This window comes from Sander vitreus, chromosome 12 (assembly GCF_031162955.1).
Source record: "Sander vitreus isolate 19-12246 chromosome 12, sanVit1, whole genome shotgun sequence".
Lineage (NCBI taxonomy): Eukaryota > Metazoa > Chordata > Actinopteri > Perciformes > Percidae > Sander > Sander vitreus.
The window spans coordinates 10,927,551-10,947,764 of record NC_135866.1 but is presented as its reverse complement, the minus strand read 5'-3'; the positions used below and the strand labels follow the sequence as shown (position 1 = coordinate 10,947,764).

At 41.5% G+C, this 20,214-nt stretch overlaps 1 protein-coding gene across 1 annotated transcript; it reads left to right on the top strand.

The window, feature by feature from the left end:
- Positions 1 to 4,553: 4,553 nt before the first annotated feature.
- On the top strand, positions 4,554 to 18,480 carry LOC144526683 (uncharacterized). Its single transcript, XM_078264297.1, has 21 exons — positions 4,554 to 4,757; positions 5,002 to 5,055; positions 5,122 to 5,203; positions 5,385 to 5,552; positions 7,648 to 7,791; positions 8,145 to 8,255; positions 8,389 to 8,567; positions 10,240 to 10,253; positions 10,426 to 10,489; positions 10,757 to 10,831; positions 13,237 to 13,317; positions 14,480 to 14,602; positions 15,188 to 15,264; positions 15,412 to 15,419; positions 15,512 to 15,667; positions 15,756 to 15,863; positions 15,992 to 16,129; positions 16,289 to 16,405; positions 16,621 to 16,809; positions 17,846 to 18,129; positions 18,220 to 18,480. The coding sequence occupies exons 1-21, from the start codon at positions 4,554 to 4,556 to the stop codon at positions 18,478 to 18,480; spliced, it is 2,637 nt and encodes an 878-aa protein (XP_078120423.1).
- The last annotated feature ends 1,734 nt before the right edge of the window (positions 18,481 to 20,214 follow it).

Here is a 20,214-nt window from a genome sequence, read left to right as displayed (position 1 = left end):
TTTTATTTGCATTTTCTTCCTTATCAGGGAGGTAGGGGAGATGTCTTCACCCAAGGACTTAAAGGAGAGCAAGGAATCCTTGGTTTTCCTGGAGTTAGGGTAGGTGTGACTTACACATCAGACTGAAATAAGCTTTTTAGACAGACACATACAATATTCACACCATTGTTTCCATCTCTAGGGTTCTCCAGGATTTCGTGGTAGAGATGGACCACCAGGACCTGAGGTATACCTGTAATGTGAGGCCTAAGCCTTCCCTTATGTTACTTTACAAAGGCAATTTCTTTAGGTTAAATCCATTCACATATTTTCAGGGTTTGCCGGGAGAGAAAGGATTTCCAGGTCTCATTGGAAGAACGGGACCAAAGGTGAGCTTTACATAAACATCAAAGGATTGTGCATCACAATTTGAACCTAATTAGAAAGCTTGTGTCAGGTGCAAACAAAAGCCAATTTTATGGCAAAATTGATCATTATATTGTACGCGTAAAGTGCTACTCTGAAGTAAAACTTAAAGGACTCAGTTTGATATTGAGGACATGGATTTATATTCTCCAGCAGGAGAGATGCTTGCTGGAATCTTGGTGATACATTTGTTCCCCTTACAATTAGTGTTGTATTTCAAATATAGGAACAAAGTAGTCTTATCTGCTGCCCTCTGGTGGTTGCAAAGTGTGATTATCACTTTTACTGGACCAATGCTCTTTGATCGCTTTTCTCATTTTTAGAAATATTCAGTGGACATCAGTGGCATTGTCTATTCATGGCTATGTTTGGGTCTCTGTCTGTGTATCCAACAGGGTTACCCAGGAGAACCAGGTCTCTCTGGTCCCCTGCACTTTCAAAATGGAAGTGATGCCAGAGGTGAGACCAGAGCAGTAGCTACACTCTGCTCATTGGTTGAGCTATGTGTGGCCACTAGTAGCACTATCCTATTATACATTTGTTATTTGATGATAGTGGCATAATCTCTTGAAAAAATGGACAATAGTTAACAACTTAGTCTTAATGTGTTGGCCAATATAACTAAAGTATACCAAGGTTTAAGGTTTCTTTATTTATACCCAAAAGTGAATTTTAGCATTCCAGATTTAGAGCAAGACATCACAGCGATACAGATTCCACTGGAAATAGCTTTACAGTATACTGGGGTGCTAAGAAACTATGTTTTAAATATTAAACACATTTCTCCCAAAACATGGTTTAATACACTGCTTTTACTTGGAATTAAATGAATGGCAATGTTATTGATTGTTTCATGGTTCTATGTCTGTATGGTTCAGGTGTTAAAGGTGACCGTGGGTATCCCGGACTGCCTGGACCCGCAGGTGACCCTGGGTACATGGGCATGCCTGGCCCACCTGGCCCACCAGGGTTAACAATACCAGGTCAGAGGTGTTCTCTGGTCTCTTACTTTCAGGATCCTCCTGACTTCATATTTATCATGGAGTATATCACTCACTCTGATCAGGATTTGACGATCAGTTAGAAACTGAGTGAGTGAGTCAGTCCCGATCCTATCATGTCGCTTCTCACACATTTCTAGAAGAGCCTAGTCTGCCTGGGCCACAAGGGTCTCCCGGTCCCAAGGGCTACAAGGGAGAGGCGGGAAGGTATGACTATGTTGAAGATCTTTTTCCGGGAACAAAGGGAACTAAAGGACTCATCGGAGATAAAGGTGTCAGAGGCCTCCCAGGTCCTCCAGGTATATTAAAACTTTCTTCCTAAAAGAGTGAGAGAGTATATGTGTTAGCCATTTACAAATGTAGTTTCATTATTTAAAATTTGAATAAGTTTAAGCTAGTGTTTTGTGCATGTTTATTTGAATGTTTACTTACTTTCTTTGTGCGTGTGTGTGGGTGTCTCTGTGTGTGTGTGTGTGTGTGTGTGTGTGTGTGTGTGTGTGTGTGTGTGTGTGTGTGTGCACATGATGTGGCATACTTGATCAGGATGTGGAGGTGAGTTTTCAAGTCCTTCTGATGAAAGAAGTCCACTAATTCATGCATTCAAACGACTTGCTGAAGTTTTTAATTCATGTTGCTCAATTTTTGTGGATGCTTATTAATCCACAGATTACTACTGTGAGCCTGGGGACCCAGGGGACCCTGGTGACAAAGGAAGCAAAGGATCTCCCGGAAAGCAAGGGTTCAAAGGGATTAAAGGTTTGTGTCCTTGTCTGTGTCAACTGACCTCAGGTGGAATCTAGATACATCCTGAGGGGATTTACTGGAACAGATTTGTGATTTAGTATTTAGTATAAGTTTATAGAGTAAAGTTTTTATAGCGTATAGCCATTCCTTTTTGTCATCTGTGTCTTCTACAGGTTGTCAAGGGGATTGTAACTGTAGAGCTGGTGATGAAAGCAAAGGGCCCCCTGGTCCACCTGGTTATCCAGGATCTCCTGGGTTACCTGGAACTCAAGGACTTAAAGGAGACCCAGGACTGAAAGGAAGTGATGGTCCAAGAGGCCCACAAGTAAGGACAGCAGGAGTCAAACTAACTATTTATTACATTTTCTAAAACATGTATAAAAGTCTGTTCTTCGTAATAGCCACAGAAACATAGTTTTGTCTTTGACTTTGTGATTTCTTGCAGGGCTTTAAAGGAATTCTGGGTTTAAAAGGTCACAAGGGTCAAAAAGGTCGCACTATTGTGGAATATGTTAAAGGTAAGCACCTGTTATCATCAAAGCTATACTATACACAGTATTATTATACAAGCAAAGTGTACAGGTATGTTAAATGCTTAGAAACATCGACTCCCGAGAGGATGGGAGAATTCAAGGTCAAGATATATTCAATTATTTATGTTTACCTAGTTTCGCATTACCAGATCTAGCTCCGCAGCGCTGTGGAGTAAGGTCTGACTACACCACACATACATTCTAGGATAGGAGAAAAAAACACTGGGTTGTTTGCATTTCTTTAAACCAATCACAATCGTCTTGGGCAGCGCTAAGCTTGACGGTGGCACTGCAAAATTAGTCTCTGGAAGGAATTTGTTTTGGTGGAATATTTGCACCCCGCAAAAGAAAACGCCACATACAATATTAAACATACAATACAGTACCACAAGCTATTTAAATTAGCTAGATACATGCTTAAAAGTAATTTGCTCTTACCAGTGTATCGCCGTGTGTACTTTGTCCACAGCAATCCCCACCAATCGGTCCCAAAACGTGCCAGTTAGAGAGTAAATGCCGTAAACATATTTTATGTAAATCTTTACAATCATTCACTGAAAGAACCAAGCAGGCCTGCCTAGTTGCCAATCCAAATGTTCTTCAAAACTTGCCATTCTCAGCATGTAGCTTGCTAGCTTGAAGTTTGTTTGTCGTTTCCCCAAACAAACACATTTTGAGAACGGTAACACACAGAGATTGCAAGGTGAGGGACATCCGGCGCGTCAGGCTTTATCCTGGAAATGTACTTCCGTTGACCAGACTAATGCTTTTTTTTTAGTCAAATAAGAAAACAAAGATCTCTGTTTTATACATGCCTTTACCAAGGGTTATTCAACATTGATAGCCTAACATCTACAGTTTATTTTGTTGTTGAAAGGTGCCAAGGGCAACCACGGAGTCCCTGGACCTCCTGGATCAAGTGGTACGCCAGGACTGAATGGACGCCCTGGCCTTGTAGGGGACCCTGGACCACCGGTGAGTGTGTACATTTTACTGTACATGTAATTTATGGAACACAATTTTTTTTCCACTTGGCTACATTCCTTTTTGGTTATGCAGTTATGGTATCAGGTAACGTTTTTGCAGGGTGCTGGATATGTAGGATTACCTGGTTCCAAAGGTGACCCTGGTGTTGCTGGACCCAAAGGGTTATCAGGGCCTATAGGCCCCCCAGGTCCTGGCTATCCAGGGGCTAAGGGGCTACCTGGACTTAAAGGTCATCAGGGAGATCCTGGCTCCTTAGGAATTCCTGGACGACCAGGCCCTAGAGGTCAGAGACTCGGTTCAACTCAGTTTCTGTTAAAACACCTGTTCCCACATTACACCAGGTGTCATGGGCTCAAGAAGCATGTTGTACTTGTGTCACCAGGTGAAACTGAGCCATGCTGTCATGATAATGCGATTGGATTACCTGGTCGCAAGGGTGAGCCCGGTTCACCGGGTAAGTCTTACATGTTACGCATATTTAATATTATATTAAAAAACCAATATGAAGCCATCATGGAAAAGAAAATAGGGTTTATGGCCCATAAAACATTGTCGGTCCATGTTGCAAGTCAACCTTAAGTTTTCTTTGGCCCCTTGTAGGGATTTCAGGCGAGCCAGGAAGAGATGGTCCTCCAGGAAGTCCGGGACACCCAGGCCCGAAAGGCATGAAAGGAGATGGCAGTGAAACTGGAGGGATTGGACTGCCAGGTAACAACTCTCTAAACTGTTGTCAAATTAAAATGATACCCACATTTTGAAAGGATCATCAAGCACTCACACTGCAGAAACATTGTCAGTTAATGGTCATTTATCCAGTTGAAAGGGTTGTTTAAACACTTATATGGTAGGTCTCTGTTATTTGTAAAAGGACCTCCAGGTTTTAATGGGGATCCAGGTGAGCCTGGTCCCAGGGGTGTCAGCCTGGATGGCCCTTCAGGCCTTCCTGGGTTACCAGGATACCCAGGCAGGAAGGGTGCCCCAGGAGATGTCACCTCTGCCAGGCCAGGTGCTATTGGCCCACCTGGTCGCCCTGGGGCTCAGGGGACAAAAGGACGCCGTGGCATTCTTGGAAACCCAGGTTCTCCAGGTAAGTTTCACTTATATTTAGGTGAACACAAACAAACCACTCAATAACTTAGGCTTCAGTTAATGTAGCCTATATAAATGTGCTACGCAAATAAAGTTATTATTATTATATATTATTATTATTATTATTATTATTATTATTATTATATCACAGGGGAAAAAGCTGATTTAGTCAGTTTACAGTGTACTTCCCATTCTTTACTGAACATTGGAATTGGTTGACCATCTGTGCTTTGTAATTACAGGTGCAGAAGGCCGATCTGGACGACCTGGTTGGAAAGGAGAGCCAGGAGCCAACGGTGACCCTGGGGCCACTGGTCCCCCAGGCCCACCCTGCACTTTGTGTGACCTGATTGGACTCCCAGGCCCTCCAGGCCCTCCAGGAAACCCCGGACACAGGGGAGTACAAGGTGAGCACACAGCAGCAGCTAGCAATGTATGCAGCAAGTATGTCTCTATATCACTCTTGGTACGGCCCCTCCCTCTGTGCACTCTGGATGTCCATCTGAATGTACCCTAAACATGTCAAGATTAATTCCAGAGTAAATTCATGAATATTTATTTGTGAGGCCAACATCTAACCATCCATGAACACATTTCTCTCATTGAACTATATAATGTTGCATAGGCTACCCTGGTCAAAAGGGTCTTAAGGGAGCTATAGGTCGACCTGGTCATGGAGAGAGGGGTCCACAAGGTTTCCCTGGCCCTCCCGGGTTGCCAGGCCCAGCTGGACCAAGAGGCCCCACAGGCCCCTCAGGAGATCCTGGCTCCGATGGCTGGCCAGGACTGAAAGGTGAACCACTGGCCTGTCTAGGAAACACTTTTGAAAAGCATTATGTTTTTACCTGAGCATTCAAAATCATGTAAAAACGTAGGTAACACTTTATAATAACCATCATCAATGGATTGTAAATTGATAGTTTATTAAACTTCAGTTAATAGTCATTCTAGTGTTAACAAACAATGAAATGATGAATATAAGTAATATAGTTTATTTCATCATTAGTTTTGTGTAATATAAAATATTTATAACATTATATATATATATATATTATTACAACATATATATATATATATATATATATATATATATATATATATATATAATATATAATATATGTATAGGTAATACTTTGTCTATGGTTGATAATTGTTTTGTAAATAAATAAATATAAAGCATCAAGTATCATTCATTTGGCACCATTAATTCTCTTTTTGGTGATCTATAAAATAGATGATTATTTCATTATTAGTGCACTGATAATAGCTCTCTAAATAATGTCTATGCTTTACAAAGTATTTATTAACCACTTACAAGTTATTATAATTATCAGTTGCAACTTTATAGTAGCCATCCAAATAATGTTTACAAATTATTTCTTAAAGGTTTACAAATAATGTGTTAATCATTAACAAATACTGCATATACTATATAAAGTTTAATGGTGTGTGTAAATAAAACTGTTAAAACGTTAATTATAGCATCACAAACGTTATTAATTATGATATCATTGTTAACAGAAAAAGAACTATTCACTTTTTAAAAGTAATTAAATAATGAATTAACTATCATTTTACCATTTATAAGTGATGGTTAGATACATGTTGTTGTAGTCAGCATCTGTTCACACGGCCTCCAGACCCTGACAGTGAACCCAACCTCTGATCGCTACATTTCCCATCACCACCACCAGCATCATACGCCAAGCTGGAGGTGTTGTGTAACTGACCAATTATTCATCCCCTACACCAGGGGTATCAAACTTAACCACACTAAGAGCCACACACTGGAAAAAGAGAATCACATCAAGGGCCGGACATGTGAAGTTTAATGACACGCTTTTGTTTCATTGAAAAGGTCAAATATCTTTGTCTTTATTACTGCATGTCTGTTTTTTTTCTACATTTTTGCAGCTTTTTTTCATAAATTTTGTTGTTTTTTTTCCGACTTTTTGTGGCTTTCTCAGAAGTTTTTGTCATTTTTTAAAGTGCCCATATTATGAAAAAATCCCTTTTTTTCTGGGATTTGGGGTGTTATTTTGTGTCTCTGGTGCTTCCACACGCATACAAACTTTGAAAAAAAAACATCCATGCTGTTTTGAGTGAGATACGGGTTTCTGAATGTGTCCTGCCTTCAGTCTCTGGGTGAGCTGTTCAAAATCTGCACGGCTTTCTACGTCAATAGCCGAAACGAGGGGCCTAGGGGGCTAACCATTAGCATGCCAGCACTAGCATGCTAGCTCGTTCTCAATGGCAAAACACTGCTACAACACACACAAATTCACCCTAATCTACAAAATAAATTGTATAGAACTACTTACATGTCCCTGTTCTGCAGGTATTCCACACAAAGTTGGAAGTGCGCCCTCGTTTAAAAGAAGTCTCCCGGCTAATCCTGCCTTGTACAGGCCGAAGTTGGAGAAACAGCTAGCTAGCTCATGATATCCTTACCTAGTGACTGCGCATGTGCGACTGACAACAAAGATGTTACAGAAGTTGAGAGGTCTCACTCTGTAGCTAAAACAGAGACCTGACACAGGGTGAACAGAGGAGCTGCAGCAATGTGCAGTACAATAAAAATACGGTGTTTTTTGAAAATTAAACCATGTAAACCTATTCTGATACAATCTCACATTACAATTATGAACCTGAAAATGAGCATAATATGGCCACTTTAAAAATGTGTCTCTTTTTACGACCTTTTTATACACATTGAGTCACATCTTTTTCGTCATCTAAATCTGCAAGGGGCCGGATTCGGCCCGCAGGCCTTGAGTTTGATGCATGTGCCCTACACTGAAACCTAGTCTACATTTGATCAACAATGCTATATATCTGTAAACTAGTCTGTCCTGTTGTGAAAGGAGACTTTCTATCAATTCATCCAGGTGAAAGGGGGTTCCCAGGCAGGCCTGGGGCCCCAGGTTTGCCAGGTCGTCCTGGACCTCCAGGACCTCCAGGAAAACAGGGAGAGAGAGGCTTTTATGGTCGCCCAGGTGACAGTGGATACCCAGGACAGCCTGGTATTAAAGGTACGTCTCTGGTTACATACACATGTGTCTGATAGCTACAGTCAGTCTTGCCAGGTGCCATGGCCTAATGTGTTTTAATAATTGTAAATATTTGTCCAACAAGCAGGAAATCATCAAAATGTGAAAATATGATGTCTCGATTTGTTGTAATATACAATCTTGATATAATATATTTTCAGTAAATATGAATGCTAGTCCACTTGGACTTGACAAGGTTGTCCACAACAGTTTGACAACAGGCTGTATACAGCTACAGTCGTGACTATGCAGCTACAACACTAGATGAGGATGACTAAGAATGATGTATTATTTAAGTTTTTGAGCATTTTATCTCAACTGTGCGCTCCATCCAGGTGAACGTGGTCCACCGGGATTAAGAGGACCAACACGTCTCGGGAATGTAAAAAAAGGCCCACCAGGAGCTCCAGGAGAGATGGGTCAACCCGGACTACGAGGACCTGAAGGCAATATTTTTTATTTAAACAAGATGATTTCTTGAATTCCCAGTCACTTCACATTCACTTTACAAAGACTTACTATAGATTGTGATGAATAGCACAGAACTACATTTGTTTCATTTTGTTTTGTCGCTTACAGGCTCAAAGGGCGCAAGGGGAGTTCCAGGTGCTTCAGGTCCTAATGGATTTCCTGGTTCGCCAGGGTTTAAAGGCAGCACTGGTGCTCCAGGCAGGCCAGGATTATCAGGACCTCCTGGATACCCTGGAAACAAAGGTTTCCCTGGTCCCAGGGGATATCCTGGACATGATGGAGATTGGGTACACAATGGATCTAATTCTTCTGTGTCTGTGCTCAGTTTTTCCAAGGCTTCCACTTGAGTCACACATTGTACCAGCATCATATCAATTCTGATAATTCCAACAGTCTGTAATGAACAGCCATTGTGTGGCAGGAGACTTTTGTCATCTTTTGTGAGGACTACGGCATGGATTAAAGTTAAAGGCTAGTCCTAGACTGCTTATGTTATAATTGTCACGTCATAATCCACCTGTTGGTTTCTATTGGCCGCCAGACTGTAGTTAAGGATTAGTCACTCAGTTGACAGTTCATTTGTAGACAATTAAGACGCGGAAAAAACATGAACACAACTTGGTGGGTTGACGTCACGACAAATCAGAAACCCAATCCTCTTCCACTGACTGTCAGTCAGTCTCTCACTAGTCTCGCATTGCCAGACCTTCCTCCACAGCGCTGCAGAGGAGGGTCTGGCTAGTCACACAGCATTCTGGGATGGTAGAAAAAAAGGTGCTCTGGTTTATTGGCATTTCTTTAAACCAATCACAATCGTCGTGGGCGGTGCTGTGCGCCAGACGGAGCCCCGGTGCCGCTGCAAAATAGCCTCGGGAAGGAACGTGGAACGTTGTACCAAAACGTTGTTTTGGTGGAACATGTACGTTTAAAGGTTGTTTTAGTCTTGCAACAGAAAACTCAGATTGGACAGATAGTCTAGCTAACTGTCTGGATTTACCCTGCAGACATCTGAGGAGCAGTTAAAGCTATATTGTGTAAGAATTACTCCATCTAGCGTTGAGATCATATATCGCAATCAACTCTCTCTCGCCACGCAGTATTGCAGCTACGGTAGCCTTCACGCTTCAAAAAGCGAAGGTGTACACAAGGCCGTCTATCAGCCATGGTTGTTGGAGTTCATGCGTTCTCTTAATACATCCATGAGTTCATGTCGGAGAGTGGCGCGGACGCACGCTTCACACCACGAGCCACCCGACGGAAAGAAGAGAGAAAGAAAAGGAGACTGCAGCGGTCCGGAGGATAATTAACTAGTTGGGATTTGGTGTGTGCCTCCAAAGCAGCTCCAGTGTTCACTCTTTTTTCTGATGACGCAGGTCTCTTCCTCTTTTCAATATCCGTTTTCTTTTTCTGGGTGAAGAAGAAGACTCCTGTTCCTGAAATTTGGATTTTGAATACGTCTGGTCCTCCATGTTTCCTTCTTCAAACTTGCCGGGGCCGGGAAGCTACGATACCCATTAGCAGCAGCTGTGAGTCGAAAACGCGAAAGGCAGAGCAGTATAGCCTGTATGTCCCTTACCGGCTAACGTATTTCAAGATGGCGCATTTTTATGGAGCGTCTACCCCACTTCATGCAAGCGCAAATGTAAAATTCCAAGCTAATAGGAATACTTGAAATTGATGGTGGTGGTCAATATTCATGAAAAAGGACAAGTTTGTGAAGGGCAATACAGATTTTGATAATGAACAACTACAAACGTTAAACACTGGGGCTTTAACAATAGTCCTCATAAATCCACCAGAGTTTGAAATGTCAACACAAAGAAAGCGGAAGGTAACGGACATCTGGCGGAATTTCCGGCGGCACCGGAGCAATCCTGGAAGTGGAGCAATATAGACTAGTCTCTCACTGAGACTGTTCCACCGCAACATGTCCAGTCTGCTTCACCTCCTCTTTTGCAGACTCTACGACGCAGGTAAGCCACACCCACCCCAGCCCAGCGGCCAATAGAAACCAACAGGTGGATTATGACGTGACATCATCTACCGATGAATACATAGATTAGTGGCTTTACGGTACATTTATTATGTGTTTGTCAGTCTCAGGAGTGATGGTAAATAGTTTTAATGTGTTGATGTCTGTTAAAGGGAGATCCAGGGCCTTGGGGAGAATCGGGTATCCCAGGGTTACTGGGAATTCCAGGAGCCAAGGGTGAGTCAGAAGAGAGAAATAATGATTGAATGATTCTGAGGTAGCTGCTGTATGAAGAACAAGTTTATGAAACAGGATGTGAATCCACAGCAGTCTGGATCATTTACAATTGTGTCTGGTTCATCAAAACAATATGGTATATTGTTATGATAAGTGCAAATGCAGTTAAGAATGTAAAACAATAAAGCCCAATGCAATCTTTCAGAATTTGACATCTGTGTCATTTAGTTGGACTAAACTAATGAAAGCTGTCCACCTCTGTTCCAGGTGAGCCAGGAGAGTCTTATGGACAACCTGGTCCACCTGGACCCAAAGGACTGCCAGGGGAGGATGGACCCCATGGTGAGTTTAGCAAACGCCACACTGAACAGAAGACCTACTTAGAAATGACTTGAAATGATGAGGAGGGACTTGAATTCTTTTTTTTAGTTAACCTTGTCTTGAAGGGGGTTTCTCAGATTTTTAGACCAGTGATTCCCAACTACATGTACCCCAAGGGGGACTTTTGCAGTTGCCAGAGGGTACGTGGAAAGATTGGGGAGTAGAATATATCCACATATTAACATTAGGTCAACTGTAACACCTGAACATGTTGCAGTTATGTAAGAGTGTGTGAAAGCTAGTTAGCATGCGAGCACAGAAGTTTAGCTAAAAATAATGAATAAATGGTAGAAATAACTAGTTAAAAGTAATAACTAAACCGATGATTAGCTAAAAGCAATGAAGAAACGTTAAAAAAGCTTAAAAAGTAACATTAATGGATATATGGTTGAAACTAGAGCCCGACCGGTACATCTGCGGGCCGATTATTATAGTTTCCAAACTATCGGTATCGGCATTTAAAATGGCAGATAAATGAATATTTAAAATATAAAATAAAAACGGACGAAACACCCTTCAACCATGTTATGAGTGTTGGCGTTGTATAGTATGTCCACCAGAGGGCACTCTACAATATCCCTGTTGGCAACACTCAAGTTAAACCCTTTAAGTTTCATATCTTAAGATTGTATTTTTATACATTTTATTTATCAGAACTTTAATATATTTTGATGTTCCTCTGTTCTGTTGTGACAATAAAACAAACAAGTTTATTTTTAAACTGCATTATCATATTATTTTAGTGAGGACTCATAAATATCTACAAATAACTAATGTTAGGGAAATCTGTTTATGTTTTGTTACGCATTTCTGGATTTTAAAAATACATATATATATCGGCCGATATATCGGAATATCGGATTTTTAAATCACCCAATATTTGTATCGATCGGTCGGGCTCTAGTTGAAACATTCAGTTTCACTCCAAGTGGTAGTAGCCTAGAAGGTTTGTAGTAGTAGGATTGCTGACCAAACTAACCTGAATATTGACAATTTCAATTAGTTTGAAACAATTACAAATATCCACTTTTATATAATGAATAGTGTACATTTGGAACATACATGGGGAATTGATGACAGGGTACGCAAGTTCATCTGACAGGGCTGTGTGGGGTACCCGAGACAAAAAAGTTTGGGAACCATTGTCTTAGACTATATACAATACTGTAAGTGGATGTATAACTGGAAATACATTTTTGTGCACAAAATAATTCCCTTTAGTGCCCAGAGGGAGTCCAGGAGATCTAGGGGACCCAGGACTCCCGGGAAGGTCAGGTCAGCCTGGACAACCAGGCATTGGCGGGGAACCAGGAAGACAAGGAGGACCAGGTGATTTCCAATGAAGATTTAAATCAGAGAACGAATGTACTGCAGCAATCATTTGAAAAGTGGATAAATGAAGGAATGTTGCGGTTGTTCACTTTTGATCTTAGGAATGTGTAACTTACAGCCAGATTCAGGAAAAGTGTAAGAACTCCATCAAACAGTTGGATATCATCAGAGAGAAACAAATTCAAAGTAAAGTGTAGGGACATTGTGGCCGTAACTGGGATAATGTGTTCTCACATAATATAAAGCTCACTTACATATGTGTATATATATATATATATATATATATATATATATATATATATATATATATAAACACACATCAATAATAAATATAAAACACACATAAATAAACACACATAAATTGTCAATCAATGGCAATAACTTGGTTTCAGTTTTCCACTATCTTCAAATTTTTTATGTTAATTTGTACAAATTCTCGTTTACTCCTCCCGCCGTTAAAACAATATGACTCAATTCTTAAATTGTGTTTATGCCCTCAAGTAGTTTCAATCTTGTGCTTTTCATGGAGTTATTTTGTGGAATGACATTTAATGGATTCCTTTTGTGTCATTATCTGCAAATAGGTATAAGAATAGACTTAGAAATTCCCTGCTGTCTAAACTATGTGATTTTGGGGGGGAAAAAGATAACTCTTAGTGAACTGTTGTTTTTACTGTAAATGGCAGTTATTTCTGTTTCTCTACATGCATTTTATTTTCATTACATTTTTATGATTTTACATAAAATGCACTTTAGATTTTGTACATCTACATTAGGGTATGTCCTTTGGTTGTGGTTTTTATATAAGCCTACCACACCCTCACATATTTTTGTATTTCTTCAATGTAATTGGTTTTTTATGTTCTGTGAAAAAAATAATAAACTAAACTGAACTTTGTGTGTACATGTTGATTTGAGCTCTTTTGTGTATGTGTGTGTGTGTGTGTGTGTGTGTGTGTGTGTGTGTGTGTGTGTGTGTGTGTGTGTGTGTGTGTGTGTGTCTGCAGGCTACCCTGGGCCTCTGGGCCCATCAGGTCGGCCAGGTCTTCCAGGTCTTCCAGGCGATCGTGGAGGTCCGGGACCACCAGGCCCCCCTGGTCCAAATGGGCCTTCAGGTACCAACCTAATCTCAGTTGTTTCTCCCATCATTGGATAGGCAGGGTACAGGTATTGTAGTGTCTACTATGTTATTTGTATTGGCTATGTAACAGCAATATACATTTGTGTTGTTTAATTAATGGTAAATTACAGGTTTGTAGTTCTGTTGCTTAAAACCTTTCACAGTTTCTGCCTTCAGCAAAAATGTATCCAAGTAGATGATGTGTTGGTGCTGCTTGACCTTGGAATTCCACAAGTTGCTATTCCCTGATAGTCAGAACACCCCCCCTCGCTTTCAGCCTTGTAGAAACTAGACTAAACTTTACCAAGACTTTTTGTTCATTCTTTCAGACCTTTCTGATGAACTAAACCTTCTTTGCGCAAAGAATAAATACTTAAAGCTTTAGTACGTAACTTTATGATATAAATGAATGTCCGTTACATTCAAGCCATTGCCAAATGAGTTGCAACAAAGCTAATTAAGACTATCAGCTCCACAAAACTCGTTGTATTTCTCAGTATGGCTATGTTCAGAAGATTATGGCATCCGGTGTCCTTCTCACGCTGAATCTCGAGTAAAGATAATTACCTCTTCTGAAGAGTCCATCATGTTTTTTTAATCCTCGTTAATCCTTTTAGTCCGTGGCTAATAGCAACTGCGTTGGGGGGGGGGATGGCTGTGCGCGCTCACGGAAGACTTGTATCATGTGGACACGCCGACAGTGTTGTTTGTCATTACTTAGAATTCCTCATGGGGGAGACAGAAACTACGCAATATAGCTTTAAAATACTTTGTTGACTGAAGCTTTATTTCAGATGTATTCGAAATTTCCACCACAGCTATCACTTGAATTCTGTGTGAAAGGGGTTCTAAGATTGCTGCCAATAACCTACTATAACAAGATTATTCTCATGTTGTACTGTGATTTTATGTTAGGGCCCCCTGGAGCACCAGGTCTGGATGGACTGAATGGGCTTAGAGGTCCAAAAGGGATCAAAGGAGCAAAGGGTAAGAGGGAGATTTTTTGTACTTTCATTATAGTTTAGCAATCATTTCTTTGCGTTTCTTTTATGGTGTGTCTGTTGGTATACATTTTTGTTGAAATGCATAACATGTTACATGCTATGACATTTTACTATTGATACTTAAATGTACTCAATCATTACTTTAAGGCATAGGTATTCCTGGACCTCCAGGACCAGATGGTTTTCCTGGAGCCAAAGGGTTTAAAGGCATGCAAGGGCCTCCAGGACCCGTTTATCCTGGGCCCAAAGGCCAGAGGGGCCCACCTGGCGTCACAGGTATCATATCTATTATTATTATTATTATTATTATTATTATTATTAACAATAGTGCATCTACTGCATCTGTCCATAATGGTGAGGGAGAAATGAACTGTTGAAGTCAAAACATTTTAAGTGATTGTCTCGTCACAGCACAGTACAGTCCAATAATAACTGTAAGTGCATATTAGTGCCCTTTGGAACAAGGATTGGTTCCTGTAAATAGGAACCAATCTTTGGTTCCTCGGGTGCAACCCGGAAGCACATACAATTTTTGACCACACGCACACACACACCAATACTACAACACTACGCAGGCATACATACAAGCAGTGAGTTGTCTGGAAACCCAACTAAGATCTCATGGAAATAACTGGAACCAATGGTTTTAACTGCGAATATGACTTGGACTTTCAACAGCACCTCAGGGGCTTGAAGCTTAGGCTTAGCCTCTACAAGAACAATAGAGTGAGTCTCTTATGGTCAATCAGATTGTATTATTTGTTTTATTATCATTGTATTGCACTCTGTTGCTGTTTTTCACTCTCCTTATGAGTGTGGTTACTGTTCCATTCCTCCATCTCTGTGTTTTTTTTCCCTCAGGTCCTCCAGGCCACCAAGGTGACCCTGGTAACCCTGGCAGAGAATGCTACACGCTTTTGCCCGGACCCCGTGGAGATGTAGGATATGAAGGACCTCCAGGACCTCCAGGTGTGTGTGTGTGTGTGTGTGTGTGTGTGTGTGTGTGTGTGTGTGTGTGTGTGCGCGGCAATTTATGTTATGTCATCTCTTTGTCTCTGTTCGTCTCCATCTTTGTGTGGCCACAGTGAGGGATGTCAATTGTGTGGATGTTCATGTTCAGTTGTGGGTTTGTGTACCTTTTTTATCTATCTGTCCACAACTGGGATTTTTGTGTTGGATTGTTAGGTCCTCGTGGAGAGCCGGGCCCTCCAGGCAGCAGCATTTTCTCCAAAGGAGACCCAGGTCCAATTGGCTTCCCTGGGGTACCAGGTTCTAAGGGGGATCAGGGCCTCCCAGGGCCTGCTGGCTCTCATGGCTACCCAGGCTTAGGAGGACCAAAAGGTACATTACAGTGCAAGACTGCTGCCCTCAGGATTTACTGTGTGGCCGTCCACTTGCATGCACTCTAAATGTTGCTGCACTTTAACAGGTGAGAGAGGTCCTAATGGTCCCAGAGGTTTTCCAGGACCCAAAGGACAGACTGGGGTCCCTGGACCTTGGGGGCGCAAGGGAGTAACTGGCCGACCTGGAGACGCAGGTGAGTGGCACCGTAGCTAAAATAATTAGAATTGATTCTCACTTATTCAACACCACTGAATTCTGTGGTACATGTTACTACAGTACATCTGGTAATCACCTCATTACGTTTTTTTCTTCTTCTTCCAGGTGTCAAAGGTGCTCCCGGGGATTCCGTCATGGAGAACCTAAGAATGGCCCCCGTTGGACTTCCTGGACCACTTGGTCTCCCAGGATCTGTGGGGTTTTCTGGCAATTCCGGTCCTCCTGGGACTCCAGGATATAAAGGCAAGAGAGTCTAATATGTTCTCTGTGTGCGTATGTACTGTATGTGTGTACACATTCTGCTCTGTGTCTGAATACATCTGTGCTGTGTGTTTTTATCCACTGTTGTCTGTATGTGGCTGTGTCTATATTTGTCATTTTTTTTATGTATGTTTGTTCCAGGACAGAAGGGTCCCATAGGGAATGTGGGTCTCCCTGGCAAACCAGGTCCTGCTGGTCCTAATGGTCCTGTTGGAGACCCAGGAGATGTTGGTCAGCTAGGATTTACTGGACCTCAAGGTAAATAATCAGACGCAGTCATGTAACAAGCCTGATCTTTGTACTTGACTGATAACTGCCACGTTAGTCTCCTTAAAAGAAACACTGAGTTTATGTAAAAATACATGTTTTGGTCTTTCTCAAGGCCACAGATAAAATGATTGACTGCCTTCAATAAATAGCTAATTTCATCCTTCAGCATTGCTTGCTACTTGTTCAACCCCTCCACCCTACAGGTATCCCAGGTCCACCCGGTGATACAGGTTTGCCAGGCCATAGGGGGGCGTTAAGGTCCGGCTTCCTTTTGGTTATCCACAGCCAGTCAGTTCAGGTGCCACGGTGCCCTGAAGACAGCAGTCAACTTTGGATGGGCTACAGTCTGGTCTATTTGGAGGGACAAGAGAAAGCTCACACTCAAGATCTGGGTAAGGGTCTGCATAAAGTGATACTTTTGTTGGAAATGAGTTCATGAACCGGTCCATGAGTTTTACAGTAAACACGAGCACATTTCCCTCGTTTTAGCCTCACTCCACTGGCTGCCCGTATATTTTAGGATCCACTTTAAAATGCTTTATTTGCTTTGAAATCCCTCAATGGTCTTGCCCCACCCTACATCTCTGAGCTGTTGCACCCTTCACCGGCCTGTTCTCTCAGGTCAGCTGAACAACTGCTCCTGGGTGTGCCAAAAACTAAGCGTAAGCTCAAAGGGGGCCATGCCTTCGCTGTTACAGCTCCTAAATTGTGGAATGACCCGCCTCTGCACATTAGACAGGCCTCTTCACTGTCCCACCTCCCACCTCTTCTCCTTGGCCTTTGACACCTAGTATGACTTGATTTTATTGTTTTTAGGGCCCGAGTACCGACAGCGGCGAAGGCCCTATTGAAACTGAAGGAATTATTATTTTTATTATTATTACGCTTTATTATTACGCACAATGAATCACCTTTTTGGGGACCTTCCCATACTCTTACTTTGCACATGCATCAGGCCTGGTGAAAATCTTTATATTTTAATGGTTTCGTAAGTAGGCGTGCAAAAATGGCTCGCTAGCGCCACCTACAATACTTAAAAAATGTAGCCCCTGCAGTATGTTTCACGTAGACTAACGAAAATTGGTACACACATGTATCATGACAAGACGTACAAAACAACTCATTGGAGCCATAGCCTTAACCCAACAGGAAGTCCACCATTTTGAATTTAATGTTCGAAAATAGTGTTTTTTTGCTCGAAAGAACTCCTCCTAGAGATTTAATTTCTTTTTATTGTTTTTATTGTAAAGCTGTTATTATTTTTAATCATGTTATTTGTATTTTATGCCTTGTGTGAGTTGTGTATTTTATGTCTTTAATTTATTCTTCTGTACAGCACTTTGGTCCACTGTGGCTGTTTTAAAGTGCTCTACAAATAAAGTTTGATGATGATAGAATTTCTTCCTCTTTTACCTCCTCTCCCTGTAGGCCAGGCTGGCTCCTGCCTCCCTGCATTCTCCTCCATGCCTTTCTCCTACTGCAACACCGCTGCCTGTCACTACTCTAGTCGTAACGACAAATCCTTTTGGCTCTCCACCACCGCTCCCATACCCATGATGCCGCTTTCTGGCCAGAAGATTAGCTCCCACATCAGCCGCTGTGTGGTGTGTGAGACAGTCTCACCTGCAGTGGCTTTTCACAGCCAGGATCCCACAGTCCCTGCATGCCCACCTGGCTGGAGGAGTCTGTGGACGGGGTACTCTTTCCTCATGGTGAGTCTGATAAAAAGCTTGGGTTTGTGTGTATGAAAGAAAAATGCTTTCAACTTACATAATGTGTACATGCTGCACTTTTCTCTTCAGCTAACAGGGGCAGGTGATGAGGGTGGTGGCCAGTCTCTGACTTCTTCTGGTAGCTGCCTTAAGAACTTCCGAACTCACCCTTTCATAGAGTGCCAGGGTGCGCGCGGTTCCTGTCACTACTTTAACAACCTCTACAGTTTTTGGCTGACTGCTATTGGTCAGACAGAGCAGTTTATCACCCAGAGGCCTGGCACCATCAAGGCAGCCAACCTACAGCGACAGAAGGCCAGTCAGTGCCATGTCTGCCACAGAGAACAATAAAGGACCTCTTGTCACTTTTTGTCACTTTAGTTATTTAGTTAGTTTAGTTGTTACATTCTTTTTTTTTTTTTTTAAAGCTATTCCATTTTCAAAATGTAATTTTGATAACCACTCAGAGTTATAGATAGATTCTATTTGATGACATTTGGGGACAAAAAAGTGTGGCTTTTTTTATGCTGTCACTGTATGATGTTGCTGTCACTGTGTTCCTTTTGTGTCATTATTTTCAATAGGGTGCTATTTCTAATAGTAAAAATGTTTGATAATTGATCTAACTGCTGTACCTTAAAATACTGTAAAATCCACCTTTCCCAATTAGTGCTTTAGGATTAATATTCTGAAGACCTTTCCTTCTTTATGTAAATTTTGCTCCTCAATTAAAACGTTAAAAAGTTTCAACATGACGAGTCATTCAGAGTTCAATAGCTTCAACAGATGGAAAAACAACCTACAGTAAGTGCAAAAATCCCAAGATGGGAAAAATGAATAATTTCATCAGGATACAGTTTTCCATAGCGGGTTTCAAGTTCATATTTATTTGTTTCTCTCAACAGAACCCAAGTGACAATCAGAATACAGTACTTTTTTCCTCAAACATGTTTTTTCCTTTTCTTTTTTATTACGCAAAACAAGAGAACACTCAAGTGCAATAAGACAGAGGACTCTGACGGTGGCGGTGCTCTCTCTAACTTTTCACAGTGCACGTTTATACACACAAAAAGATTGTACATCATCATTATTACATTTCCAACCTCCACCCACCAACATCATGGATAGGGCAAAGTGAATGTCTTAAAACAATCATTTTTAAAGATTCAACTTGCATACAGTGTAGCTTGGCACACAGACACAAACGCACACCGCTCTCTCCCTCCCTCACACATACATACATACACACACACGCACACACGCATGCACACATACACACACACACACACACAGGCACACAGGCACACACGTACACGTAGAACACAGAGGGACCTCTGTAGCATCGATTCCAGTGAGGGGGTACTGCACTTTCACTCTAAGGGCTATATCATTTGTCAAACCCATACTATTTTGGCAATGTCGACATTGCATTTTAATGTGCTAAAGAAAACCCATTTAGATGATGTAAGTAGGAGGTTGAGGTAGAGGGAGAGAGGGGCATGTATGTAATCAGCCTGATTTAATGTAATGGAAAATGATGGGTAGTGCAGATTTCTTTTACTTTCTTTTTTTACAAAGCCTCAAAGATTTGTAGGCCATTGTGCAACCCCTGACTGCTTGACTGGGTAGAGCTGTTGCCATGTTATAGGTCCTTAAATAATTTGATCTCTAAAATGGTTGCCAGCCAATTGAATTGGGAACATTGTCAAGAGACAACCAATCATAGATGACTGTGTGTCACACACAGCCAGCCTCCTGAGGCTTTACCTCCCCGCCAAGAAATTAAAAACTTACATGGCACAGCTACCTTTAACATTTTCAAAAAATATATATAAGCATAATCTTGAAAGTTCTTCTTAAGCAAGTGCATATGGCTATTATAATCTGCAGTAAAATTAAGAAAATGCTCTAAAAGCTCAGGTGTTGATTGTACGGGCGGGTCGTTGGCATCAAGTATTTACACTGTGTCATGGTGCTCGCAGTGTGCATGGCCACCAACCCCATTTCAAATAACCAACTGTCCAAAGTGCAACCACACCTTTATCTCGCTTTAACAGGCTTTGGCTGGTTTTGGAAATTATATTG